Raw genomic sequence first — 13,115 nt, forward strand, 5'->3', positions numbered from 1 at the left:
GAATGACCTACATATCGTTTTAGGGCGGGTAACACTTTAAATGTTGCCTAACTGATTCATTTTTTATTTTTTAAGTGATCCATAGAATACTATGTCATTTGAAATCCCCTTCTGCTATTTTCTTGGACGTTTATATTATTTGAAGGTCATGGCTGGCGGGTTTGTATGAATACACCTACCTGTAAACAGTTCCACCCACCGACCCGATCAGGTGGCTGGGTGCTGCTCCCTCGGCTGCGACACCTCATTCGCGTCATCACTGCATTCAGGTAAGTATTCCTTAATTTAGCGATTAGCTAAGCACCATTTATGATGAGATGGTGATTATCCTAAACCATGATAGCGCTGATGTGACACATGGGGCATAGGCCTCCATTTGTTGTTGTTACTTTGTTGTTGAAAGTATACGTTTATGTTTAGGTCCTTGTAGCCTACCAATGGACTTGAGTCTGCCTACCTTTACACCGGACTAGTGCGATGGATGTTAATCACTTCTACGGGGATAACAGGAGGACTTCCATTCCTTGGTTGAACCAGTCCCAATGGGATACGGTTCCGGAATGGTTCCACGGCGTCACCTCGAGGAAGTGAGTTCTGCAATTGGAAAACGCTATCACGTTTTCTAATAGGTCCAACGAATTTTTGAGGATTTTATAATTGATGAGGAATCTAAACAATGTGCCATTGACAGGCCTTCTGACGGTGTATGGTGTTAACTTATTCTTACTTCTACTCAACATTAAATCATCAAATAGATTTAATACATAATGTAGTATGTAATGTTTCATATCAAAAATGTGATCTACAATATTTGCCTATGCCTACTGTCAACATCTATTCTTAAAGTTTTAGCATCCTGTTAATTAACTTTATTTACATCATTAACATATATGATTTGTTGAAATAAGTACAACAGGCCTGCAGCAATTTAGTTGAAAAATATAATGCGCTAATGCCACATTTTTCAGTTTGTACTGAAGGTAGTTTCTTGTATCATCTCCATTAGAAAAATTAACACACTAAGCCTGGTATGAAACAGACATGTTGAGCAGTCTGTGGTGGAAGAACACCTTATTTGACTTGTTAAATGTGATCAACACAGGGATGCAGAGGCGCTTCTAATGTGTAAACCTCCTGGCTACTTCCTTGTCCGAGTTGGTGAGAGCAGGAATGGCTTCACACTCTCGTACCGGTAAGCGTTTTCAGTACTTGTTCCTCTGCTTACCAATCTTTATTAACTCATGAAATATAAGGGTCCGATATACACTTGTTTCTATTCTTCATCACTTTTATGTAAGGCTGTTCTATGTCAATCGCAAACTTTGATACACACCACTCAAACAACAACAATACGGTATTTATAAATAGCTGAAAAAAGCTTCCTCCTTTGGCTTTCGTACTGATTGTCTTCCCCACCTAAACAAAGAGCTACAGATCGCTGCAGACATTTTATGATTGACGCACTGCAAGATGGAAACTACACCCTCACCGGTGAGTCCACGCGCCACCGCTCTCTGCAGGACCTGGTGGACTTTCACAGCAGAACTCCCATCATGCCTTTCAACGAGGCGTTGACCGTGCCTTGTATGAAGGTTAGGAAAACCCGAAACACATGCAATCATATTTCGCTGATTGATTTCAATGCCATATTGCCACTATGAAGACTTCGGTTCTCTTTAATCCTTCCCTCTGTTTTTCAGTCTCTTCCGATGCCATTAAAGATTTCAGAGGATACTGAACGAGATGAAGATATCCCCCCAGCCCTCCCTCATCGGACCGCATTACCGGCCATACCGACCTTATTGACACCTCCGTATCACACAGACCTCCCACCTAATGGGTTTAATAGCCATCCACCAGATCAGGGATCACATTATGAACTTTGGCTGCAGCCTCCGGTAATCAATGCTTTTGTTTCTCTGTGTAAACCTTCTTTGGTTTGATTTATTGAAAATGTTTTCCCATTTTATGCTTCTTAAGAGCACAGAGCATCATAAGAAGTGCCCTTTGACCTCTTCTACGTCTTTTCAGATTTGTGATTCTTTTTCAAGTGCATTGACACTTCCTTTTTTGTTCATAAAAACATCTGCCGTCAATTTCAGGTAAATGCTATGGAACCAACAGCATTACCCGGCCTTGCTCATATCTACAACAGTATACCAGCAGTCCCGGCCTCGGACATCCCCGCAGAGGTCCCCAGTCACAGAGAGACCGATAACATTGCCCGGCTGTATCCAACACTTCCTTATCCTCCTTTCACGTCCAGCCCCAGCACAGAGCGGGGTGCTGCACAGGACAAACGTGCTGAGCCTAACCCCAACCCTAACCCAAAGTTCTTGGCCATGCCCAGCCAGGTGAAGGTGATGGCGCTGTTTCGAAAGAAGAAGAGAGAGTCGCAGGAGAGCCCTCAGCCAGCAGAGGCCGACCCAAGCGGAGCCCCAAGACGGGTGGATGATGCGTTGCCTGAGGAGTATCTGCACCCCCCACCTTATGCGCCTGGCTATTACTAGGGGTTAGAGATCAGACTCACATTGATCTCCTTAAATGGTGAAATTATCTGAACCAAATTAAGGCGATGAGGTCCCTTTAAAAATCGTTCTTCAATTTTATAGATTTTTTTGTGTCAATTCAATGTTAATAACAATATGCGATAGGTGATGGTATAAATAAAGAATCGCACAAAGTAAATATTTCTAAATTGCATGACATATATTTTCATTGGGTGATATGAATAGGGAAACATTAAAAGGGCCAAGTGTGGAAGTTCCCATCATGCAAAATGGTTTGTTCAGTCGTCTGTAATGTGGGCCGAAACGTACTAAACTTGTTTTACTGGTTTACATTTGATACACACGAGGTGTGTGTGTGTGTGTGTGTGTGTGTGTGTGTGTGTGTGTGTGTGTGTGTGTGTGTGTGTGTGTGTGTGTGTGTGTGTGTGTGTGTGTGTGTGTGTGTGTGTGTGTGTGTGTGTGTGTGTGTGTGTGTGTGTCGTCACATTCCAGTGCGTGAAGAAGAACATGGGTACGAGATTAGTCAGAGAAAGAAGAGGAGCAAGCATGAAGAAGAGACGTAAAGACTGAAACAGAGTGGACGCACAGAAGCCATATCAGGACAGCAGACAAAGCAGCCAACTGACACCAATGGGCCATGGGTATGCTGATCTGCTCTTGTGAAGGGCTGACAGGTATAGTGTGTGTGTGGTTGTGTGTGTGTGGTTGTGTGGGCGTGCGCTTACACATGTTTATGTAGACCAGCTTCTCTTGAGTGTTTTCATTTTATTTGTACAGCCCGACCCAGTTAGGGTCTCAAAGGACACCCCTTAACCATAGCCCAAAAGGCAATAACAATTTACTTAATTATCAAGGAATAAACCTTGAGAAGGAATACAGAGTGGGGATGTGTTTTTTGAGGAAAAGGTTTTTAATTTTTAGTTACATTTTTTGTGTGTTTTTTAAGGAGATTCTGAGAGACATCTAGTGGCAAATAATGCGTATAGCTGAAGAATACTAACTTAATTTCAGTCCGTGCACCGTAGTTTTTGTATCATGTTTTTTTTAGTAGTCCTGAATAACGAATTGTAAGCAGTCGTTGCCTATTAAACGGGTCACCAGTTGGGTAAGCTGTCTCGTTTTATTGGATACACCCAGGGCTGTCCCATGACGCAAAATCATGAAAAAAAAAAAAAATGAATAGTTCGATTTAATACTTCCAGCAATACAATGAAGTGGGGTCCATTTACGACTCAATGAACGCAATCAATCCAAACAAAAGCACCGCCCTCGCTGATCACGCCTTGCTGTAAAGACACGCCAGCCCAAACCCACGGGCCAGTGCAGTGACATCATCGTCATCGACGCTTCGATTCTTACGTGCTAGAAATCAGGTTGGAAGTGACTTTAAGCGTTGATTTTGGAAGTCGTTCCGGTATTCAAATATTCTGTACATACATAAAGAGAAACGGCAACTATTTCCGAAAGTACACCATCGCTCTGCACTCTTGACGACCATGTCTTTCATACCAGGACAACCAGTTACAGCTGTCGTGGTAAGTTTACGGGTCGTACGTTTATTTCCCTTTCAGCCAGACTTCTTTGTTCAACTTTGGCCTTCACATTAAACGTGATATGCAAACAAACCATTCGGAATATTTATGCGTCCTAAGACTAGGTTCTGGGCTTATTTACTTCCAGGTTTAGAAACGAATACCTAGTCGTTTTAGTAGGACTAGCTCCACTTCCTAGACCCCCTCTGGTACCTGATCACAACCAGCCAGATGGATTTTCTACGTTGTTAACCATAAACTAACCGAAAACCATTTTAAGGGTTTGTATTTACATGCCATGTAACTGTTGTCGGTCTGGTATGACCTGTTTATTATGATATGTATTAGATATAGCTCAAAGGGACAGGGAAACCCACGGACATGGATTTGTTTGAGCTTTAGGGCGTCAACATAGGTGGATAAATAGGTGTGGTTACTTCATGTCTTGACTCGAGATTCTGATGTCTGGCATTGGCTGGGCACAAATCAATCAACTCGTAATGAAACCCACTGCTGATTAAGGCTTTAATCAGAAATACAGAAATACAAATATTGTCTCCTCTGGGACTTTATATCAGTTGCAATCCCTGACAAAGGTTTCAACATATGTGGAGGTTTAGCAACAATTACATTATTGCTCAAGATGCCCTCAGACATCATTGTACTGGCTGATCCCACTGAGAGAGTCGTTTATTCACCACCCCACATAGGAGCCTTTGTGTTGAGTAGTGCTTGGAGAAATCCTGGTGTCCGAGCCCCGATCCATCTGTTTAGAAGTGCCAGCAACAGCTTGTCAATGTCAATTTTCACTAATCATGATGTTATAAAATGGCAAAAGGCATGTATGTTATTGTTGCTGAGATTGCCTATGTATGTATTATACACGTTAAAACATCTTTGTTAACCGGTCATCAGGGGAAGATAATACTTAGCTGAAAGTGACGCATTTGCTATAACACGACTACGAAACGATTTGAGTGAGGCAGTGACTCTGTTCTTTGCATGCCTATGCCAACCCTATGCTAATCACAACATTGTCTGTTTTGTTTTGAGCAGCAGCGGGTTGAGATCCAGAAGCTGTGCCAGGGAGACCACCTGATCCTGGGCTTCAGCATCGGAGGGGGGATGGACCAGGACCCCGTACAGAATCCCTACTCGGAGGACAAAACCGACAAGGTGTGTGTGTGTGTGTGTGTGTGTGTGTGTGTGTGTGTGTGTGTGTGTGTGTGTGTGTGTGTGTGTGTGTGTGTGTGTGTGTGTGTGTGTGTGTGTGTGTGTGTGTGTGTGTGTCAGACAGCTTTACTCTACAAGCTATCTCTATAAAATGATAGTCCTAACTCTAAATCACTCCCCCCTTTGATTATACATAGAGGCGTGCGTCACCATACCATGTGATAAGCAGGAGTGGCCTCATAGATCAACATACGATGAGAGTGTATTGGATTTAAGGGGTTTGTCTTTCAGGCTAAACCCATTGATTTAAGGGGTTTGTCTTTCAGAATTGAACAAAATTTCATTGTTTGTAAACCAATGAGTGGTTATTGTTTCCTATACACTTACGTCTTCTGTGTTGTTGATCAGTGGGACTATACGTTTGTTTGGGAAGGGAATGGGGGAACCAAAGACCTCAAAACAGCCACTCCATTCCTGGGTTGGAGACACTTAGCAGAAGACACCAGTATCTGTTAGTATGGAAAGTACTGTGCAATCAATGTGTGATGGATATATTGCATATTGCAATGGTAGTCGTCCATAATGTGTAATAAATATTTATAATGTATTGTATTAATATAATATACTTGCCTAAGGCTAGGAAGCCATAGCGCCAAAGTAAATACTGAAAATAGAATGATCAATGCTGCATATAAATTACATCATATATATTTATTGCAAAAATGTATTGATTTGAATCCAGAATCGACTAGAGCAGTTGTTTGCTCTGTTGTTTTAAACCGGTTTAGGTTTATTGGTGTTCATCGGACAGACCTGTTTAGTTTCTGCAGGTCTGGTGATTTGAACACAGGATGTACTTATGACTGATTCTTGCCTCCACCGCAGGGTATCTATGTAACCAGGGTAACACCCCAAGGACCAGCAGAAAAGGCTGGATTAATGATGGGAGACAAAATAATGCAGGCATGTATACCCATATGTTTCATCCGTTTTTTTCTTCACATTCACAAGATGGCGCTATATGTACATTTCACTGGACATTTTTTTCAAAACCATATCTTCAACAGCTATATATTACATATTTGTCTTTTAAAGAAAGTTGCTTGAGCTTTTTGAGAATTGAGTAAAAGTGAAAGTACTTTTAAGTAATACTACGATAAGTAAAATACATGTTGTTTCCTATGTGCAGTTCCTCGCTCAAAAAAGACAAATTATTTTGCACATTTTACTGTACAAGATACCAAATGTTAGCCTAGAGTGACGAAATTCCCCTTCCTTACAACCAGGTCAATGGCTGGGATATGACCATGGTCACCCATGACCAGGCTCGTAAGAGGCTGACCAAGAAGAAGGAGGACGTTGTACGACTACTGGTGACCAGGAAGTCCTTGGAGGAAGCGGTCAAACACTCCATGTGCGGGTACCCAAAACAATAGGCAGCTTAAGGATGTCTTCTGGGTGATTTAACCTGAACCCTATATTCATAATATTTCGGCTGCGGACAACTAGTCCAGTATTGATCTCGTACTGGACTAGTTCGTCCGGTCAATGGATTAACATTGCAGCCCGTGGCTGCAATGTTAATCCATTGACAGGGAGATGTTATTATCGCCCTGTCAATGTTAGTCCGCTTAAAAGCCTTTATTTTTTTTCAATGACAGGCTCAGATTGTCATTACAAGTGTCTGATATGATTATGGAAAGGATCCCTACAATGAAAGTACCTTTCACTGGATCGGTCTGTTCATGGTTGCGGTTCGACAAAATAACAAACGGACCGGATTAAGCGACAGGTAAAGAAGAAAGCAGTATTTCTCTGTCGGGATCATTTCCATTAGGTGTTTTTCACTCACTAAAAATAATGATCTGAGCCTAATCTGTGACTGAAACAAGTACTTGAAGAGGACTTGCATGGACTAATTCCTCACTGGGTTACATTGCAGCCAGGTAGGGTCCAGCTTGAAAAGTCCCAAATTATCTTTTAAACCGATCCTGGACGTTGGTTATCGGGAACAGATCAATTCAACCAATCAGTGTGAGGAGTTGCAGCGTCTAGTTCATGATCATACACTCAAAAACTACAATCATACAGACGCCCTGTGAAAGTACTGCTTGTTTGGCGGTGAGGTGCCAAGATGTCAAGTCTGTAAGAAGCTCTTTTATTGCCATTGGAGTGCCTCTACCTGCCTGGTTTTAAGCGACGATTCATTTCAATTCAATGCGGCGCTAATCATTCTCAGAGAGAAATAAGTAGGCGATTGCTTTAGAAAGATTGTTAAACTATCCAGCCCATACATACAGGGCCTATTGTCTCTCCATGGCACACGACAGCCTGAATGCAAACACCATCCAGTACCTGCAGAAATTCATTTTGAAAGGAATGTGCATAATGGCATATATGCTTACAATTCCAGAAAACGTTCTGCTCTATTAAATAACTACGACCTGTTTAAAGTCCTTGGCAAATGGGAGGGCCTACAATGACCATCTAAGAGGTTTGCCTTTCAAGGTAATTTTTGTTTTAAATGCTAACTATTACCATACACATACACATTCACACACACTTGGGATCATTTGGGAGGATTGGGGATTTGGGATTTTTAGTTTGCTTGTTAGATTAGTTAGATTATAAAATATCTTCAAAAACCAAAGCGGCTTGCTAAACTACGCAAAACCATTCAAAAACAACTTTTGTACTCCTTATATATGCAATTGATTTTTATACTACATTCTGTATTGTGCGCCATGTTTGTTTTACCACTACCTACTTAATCTATACCATTCATAATGAGTATGTCCACAAGTCCCCAGTTATGTTGTCATGGATCTCATTATTTGTACCTGCTTTATTGGTAGTCACACATTTCAGCATTTAATTTGTGTCAAAGCAGGGACATTTACCTCAATCCATTTTTAATTTCTTTGCGGTGATTTATAGTATGGATTTAGTATGGAAGTATTGTGTCCAACACAATATCACTATTTACATTAGAGCAATATACCTTTTGCATGAGTTATTTGAACCCAAACACTAATTTGAGAGATTGTTATTATGAACCTTCCTATTTTTGATACGTTAAGTTATATGTTCTTTCACGTATTGCATTAATTCACTACTTCTAACACTGTAACAATTTGTAGTTTGATTTCTTGAATCTGCCTGCTATTGATGTGAACAAGCAGGTCAAGGAACGCCCCCTACTTGAACTGAAAAATCTTCCATTTTCTACTTTCTATTTTCTATTTTTCTCTCAAAATGATGATGCTTTGAATGCAGATGGCTCTGGGGTTTGCTTAACCAAAACAGTCCAGCGAATAAAAAAAATAAAATAAAAATAGTGTGTCCTTGTCTGTTGGCTTACCTGTGAATAATTCCATTGAATCTGCAAATATTCTGAATATTTGAAGAACCTTTCTGAGTAAAGTGTCAATTCAGGGGTCATTCTCCTCTGTGGTAGACTAGTTGTTAAGATGGTACAGTCCCATGTTACAATTTGCTTCAGGGCAGAGTTTCCCAACCTTTGACTTTAGGTGCACCACTAAATTGTCATCAAGAGCTTTCGCCAACCACCTCATATGCATAAATTAAAAATAATGATAAATACACATGCAGTGGCTGAGTGTCAGTCCCCCCTATATTCACAATTTTACCACAAAAAGGCCATGGTCATTTGGAAAACGGTGAAAAGAAAAAGTAACCCACACTGCTTATGCTCCTTTTGTTTGATAAAAAAACACAAATTCAAAAAAAAAAAAATCAAAAACAAGATGGATGCAATAAGCCACAATATTTTTGAAATGCTAGACCATGATACGTTAAATCATCTATATATACCTCCAGTGGTATGGGTACCACTGGTGGACAAACTTATAGATGAAGAAAATACATCTGAAGTTTACCTTTGCATGTCAAGCTGATAAAGTGCTTATGTACAATATTCTAAACTATAACCATCCTATATATTCTACTGTCACTCCAGCTTTTTTCATCCATCAGGCCAATCGTAATCGCGTGACATTTCAAACGATCTATGCGCTGACCTTTATGTGTTACCAAGGCATTTGGACTCCAGAGCTCGGCCTACTTTGATCTGTTAAGGCAAGAGTCTTTGCCCAACCATGTTCCTTTTGAAGGGCTCGGTGGATCATGGCATGATGCAGCATGTTTAGAAGAGCGTTGATACATATCTCAAGACCACAAGGAGTCAAAACAACTGTGTTTACACTTAACAAAAAGCTGAAATATGCCATCATGAGTAGACACAGCAATGTCGGGTTAAATTTCCTACCGCGTGAACATAAATCAAGTTAATGGTAGTTTGTTTTAAGGGGTTATACCTTGGAATTGATAGAAGAGGAATTTGCTTTCCCAACGTTTTTCACGCATCTTCAGAAGTCCTTGAATACCACCTGGTCTTTGTCTCGTCACGGGAGGGATTGGATCCAGTGTGATGCTGAGCCAGAATCCCCCTTTGAGAAATAATTGATGAGGAAACCCTTTTGTGCGCGCGTGCCTGTGTGCGTTCATTTGCGATGTGTGTGTGTGTGTGTGTGTGTGTGTGTGCACATAACCATGAGACCAATAAGGTCGGTGTAAGAGAGTGTTTTTGTTGCACAGAGACTGATGGAGGGGGGGGGACTCTGGGATTCACGCACCGTTCCACATGCTCCTCCTGCTACGGTTGTCAGGAGACCCCCGCAGAACATGATATCTGGGCGGCTGCCCACTGCCCACGCACTACCGCCGAGCGTCGTACTACAGGCTCTGCTGCCGTCTGCCCTCATCAGTACCACAACACCAGCACGTGGTCTGTTGCTAGGTAACTGATAGCGTTACTATTAAAAACAGAGAAATTGTTTTCACTTTACATTTTCATCGAGGATGCGTGTGGTAAATACTGTAGGTCCCCTGATACTTGCATTGTATACAACGATTTGATATCTTCCCATATATTTTTAGGTTAAGGGTTCTGATTGATGATTCACATTAATACAAACCTCATTTCAATTTATTGTCCAACGGATACATTGAAAATATCTGCAATTTGAAAATCATCATATTGAATCATAGCTTTTGAGCTATTCAAACAGGTAAACATTTGAACAATAAAACATTTAGAAAAAGTCGTTTACAAAAGAGATTAATAGTTGTTGTTTTTTCCTCTGGACGCGATTGAATAATTACAATATCCGGCCATAGATCATACATGGCCCATGCCTCCCACACTATGGCAGTGGTAGTTGTGTTGCCATAGCGATGCAATCTGCTCCCCTACTGTATAACCCTTCGGTTCTCAATTGGAACCAGAAAGCAGGCTTCACAAACAGCCTGCGTAAATACATAACATTACCACTATATGTGTTGTGAAATATGAAAACCCAGATGGAAAATACATCATTATGATATGCTGCCAGCAACATAATTTCACAGTCACAGACATTTTTATTATTGATGATTATTCTTAGGCTTTATGATACAGTTATGTTTTGAACCCCTTTTTTGTTATCAATTTCCGTCTTGTTTCTTTTGCACATATTTTAGACGTTATTTCAAATGCGTTAGGACTTTTGATGACTTCTTTATGAAGAACCTCAACTCGTGTTGCGGGCCTATCCACAGCCTCTGGTTCCGGGGAAACTGCAACATAGTTGCAACGATTGTCCGTCGCTCGTGATGAGTTGGAGTGAGAGAGGGGTCTGCTGCGTGTGGTGGGGTCACAGATACGTGTGTCCCGGGAGAACTCCACACTATACCCCTACGCAAGAGAAGACAAGGCGAGTTGTCATAGCAATGACCGCAGTTTAACTGGCTCCTTTGTTTTTAATATTTTTTCATTTCGATTTCTCTTACACCTTCTCATCTCCTTCTCCTCTTCCTCCTCCTGATCCACCCCCCCCCCCCTCTTCCTCCCGTTCCTAGAAGTTCCAGGTTCCTCGCAAGAACCTGGGGAAGAAGGGATGCCAATATGCATATATCCCACAAAGAAATGAAAAGATACCACCAACTTCTATAAAATATATAATTGTATATTCCCCAAATAGGCTATTCGTTTAATTAAACATGCAGCGTTAAATGGTGATTCATGGATAGTTGTGTATTATTCTAATTATCCTGTTAGTTCTTTCACGCTTCTAAAGGCAGCAGGTGGCTTGTTTCCGTGCAGAAAGGCTCCTCAACCTCTCCTACTCCTACGCAGACCTAGCCGTGCATCTTGCAGGCGCTTTTCCTGCGTAGCCGGGGGAGGGGTAGGGGGGGGTCTCAGAAAAAACCCCGCGATGTCTTATCCAGTAAACGAGAAAAAAAAAGTCTAAGATATACACGATTAGTGGAAAGAATCGTTCGTGTTGTTTGAGCGGAGATAGAGGGAACGTCTTGGATTAGGTATGGCTGTGCGTAAAGCTGACCTTTCTTTCACTAATTGTTTTAATGTAACTCTTAATTGGCGATGGTTATTGGATAACGTTTTTCTCTTTCATATATTATTATTAATAACAATATATGTCATGCATCTTTAAAGGTAGTGGTCACAAATTAGATTGGTTAAACTTAATTCTATATGTTTGATGCATATTATTTGCAATTATTTTTTAGGTTGCCGGAAAACACCTGTCGATCCTGTCGAAGAGCGTCGATCCTTTCAAAGAGCGTAAATCCTGCCGATCAACGTCAATTCAAACCGCTTGAGAGGAGCAGGGTACCCTTTTTTCATTTATTACATTTTTAGTAGACGGACTTGGGTCGACCCTCGGTTTTCTTATCTTACCGGGTAGTGGATGTTAACTTATTTCATTGTCTTATGCGATTATGAGTAAGAATCGATGTAGGCAACGGCGCTTATTCAATCGAAACTTTAGACGCATGTTGATGATAGGATTTGAGGGATGAGTGGGTTTTACCCCCAGGCTTTTGATAATTAATTTCTAGTTATGTGATTATGTAAGGTGAGCAGAAAACAGCAACTCATTTAATTGTCTCTTCGACATAGAAAATACATTCCCATTCCCATTTACATTTAATTTGAAGATTACAAGCATTAATACCTGTTATAGTACAATATTCCATTTTAATATTAACATAGGATTGTATATAAGTAAAGCATGAATACTGTGTGTGTGTGTGTGTGTGTGTGTGTGTGTGTGTGTGTGTGTGTGTGTGTGTGTGTGTGTGTGTGTGTGTGTGTGTGTGTGTGTGTGTGTGTGTGTGTGTGTGTGTGTGTGTGTGTGTGTGTGCGAGCGTGCGTGTGTATGTGTGTGTAGTCAGAGTGCACGTGGTGCAGCTACACTGTGGTGTGAGAATGTCAGCCAGCAGGAGGGCAGAAGTCTTTTCATGTCTATGTGCTTATGAAAGCAACAGAGTGAGATATCTGCTCACTCTGGCCATAAGGCCACACACACATGCACACACACAAACACACAAACACACACCTCCGTTGAATCCCTTTGACCACTCCATAGACCTCACACTGTAGACTGACAGGGATTTTAAACAGTCAGGAGTGTTCAAGAAACGCTGTGAACCATGAGTGGTGAGTATATATATCCAAATGTTTACTTTATGCTTAGGAAGCAAACTACACTGTTAGCTGCTTAGGGTTGCCAGCTGTTCCTGACTGTTTTGAAGGTGATTGAAAAAGCCAAAAGTAACGTGAACATATATCAGAATAGAAACTAGAAGTATATTTTGTCATAAGTGGTATAAAAAGTATTGAGTGTGAACTTTTTATGGGTCAGGGGTTTTATGTATTTTTTTAAGGGGCTTTATGGGTTTTGGAAATCATTGTGGCTTTTTATGAAGGGAATGTACTGAATAGAATTTTTGTGTTCAGATGTGCAATTTTACCACCTAATTTTCTAGGAAATCCTTCTCATATCATTTTGCGTCTTTGAATTCAAAGTGGCAG

At 41.0% G+C, this 13,115-nt stretch overlaps 2 protein-coding genes across 2 annotated transcripts; both read left to right on the forward strand.

Moving 5' to 3' along the window:
- Nucleotides 1-49: 49 nt before the first annotated feature.
- On the forward strand, nt 50-2,915 carry hsh2d (hematopoietic SH2 domain containing). Its single transcript, XM_056603629.1, has 6 exons — nt 50-269; nt 421-587; nt 1,103-1,192; nt 1,427-1,592; nt 1,701-1,898; nt 2,103-2,915. Exons 2-6 carry the CDS (start codon nt 478-480, stop codon nt 2,508-2,510), a joined length of 972 nt encoding a protein of 323 aa, XP_056459604.1. The 5' UTR covers nt 50-269; nt 421-477; the 3' UTR covers nt 2,511-2,915.
- Nucleotides 2,916-3,800: 885 nt separating this feature from the next.
- On the forward strand, nt 3,801-8,593 carry tax1bp3 (Tax1 (human T-cell leukemia virus type I) binding protein 3). The gene is made up of 4 exons (XM_056603636.1): nt 3,801-4,045; nt 5,099-5,218; nt 6,101-6,178; nt 6,502-8,593. The coding sequence occupies exons 1-4, from the start codon at nt 4,007-4,009 to the stop codon at nt 6,649-6,651; spliced, it is 387 nt and encodes a 128-aa protein (XP_056459611.1). The 5' UTR covers nt 3,801-4,006; the 3' UTR covers nt 6,652-8,593.
- The last annotated feature ends 4,522 nt before the right edge of the window (nt 8,594-13,115 follow it).

The sequence above is a fragment of the Gadus chalcogrammus genome, chromosome 12 (genome assembly GCF_026213295.1).
Source record: "Gadus chalcogrammus isolate NIFS_2021 chromosome 12, NIFS_Gcha_1.0, whole genome shotgun sequence".
Classification (NCBI taxonomy): domain Eukaryota; kingdom Metazoa; phylum Chordata; class Actinopteri; order Gadiformes; family Gadidae; genus Gadus; species Gadus chalcogrammus.

Bases quoted from the DNA above. Each gene is read 5' to 3' on its own strand.
- hsh2d (XM_056603629.1), top strand. From the start codon at position 478: ATGGATGTTAATCACTTCTACGGGGATAACAGGAGGACTTCCATTCCT. The intron at 1,193-1,426 runs GTAAGCGTTTTC...ACCTAAACAAAG, and splicing joins GGCTTCACACTCTCGTACCG to AGCTACAGATCGCTGCAGAC. The intron at 1,593-1,700 runs GTTAGGAAAACC...TCTGTTTTTCAG, and splicing joins TGACCGTGCCTTGTATGAAG to TCTCTTCCGATGCCATTAAA.
- tax1bp3 (XM_056603636.1), top strand. From the start codon at position 4,007: ATGTCTTTCATACCAGGACAACCAGTTACAGCTGTCGTG. The intron at 5,219-6,100 runs GTGTGTGTGTGT...CCTCCACCGCAG, and splicing joins CGGAGGACAAAACCGACAAG to GGTATCTATGTAACCAGGGT. The intron at 6,179-6,501 runs GCATGTATACCC...CCTTACAACCAG, and splicing joins TGGGAGACAAAATAATGCAG to GTCAATGGCTGGGATATGAC.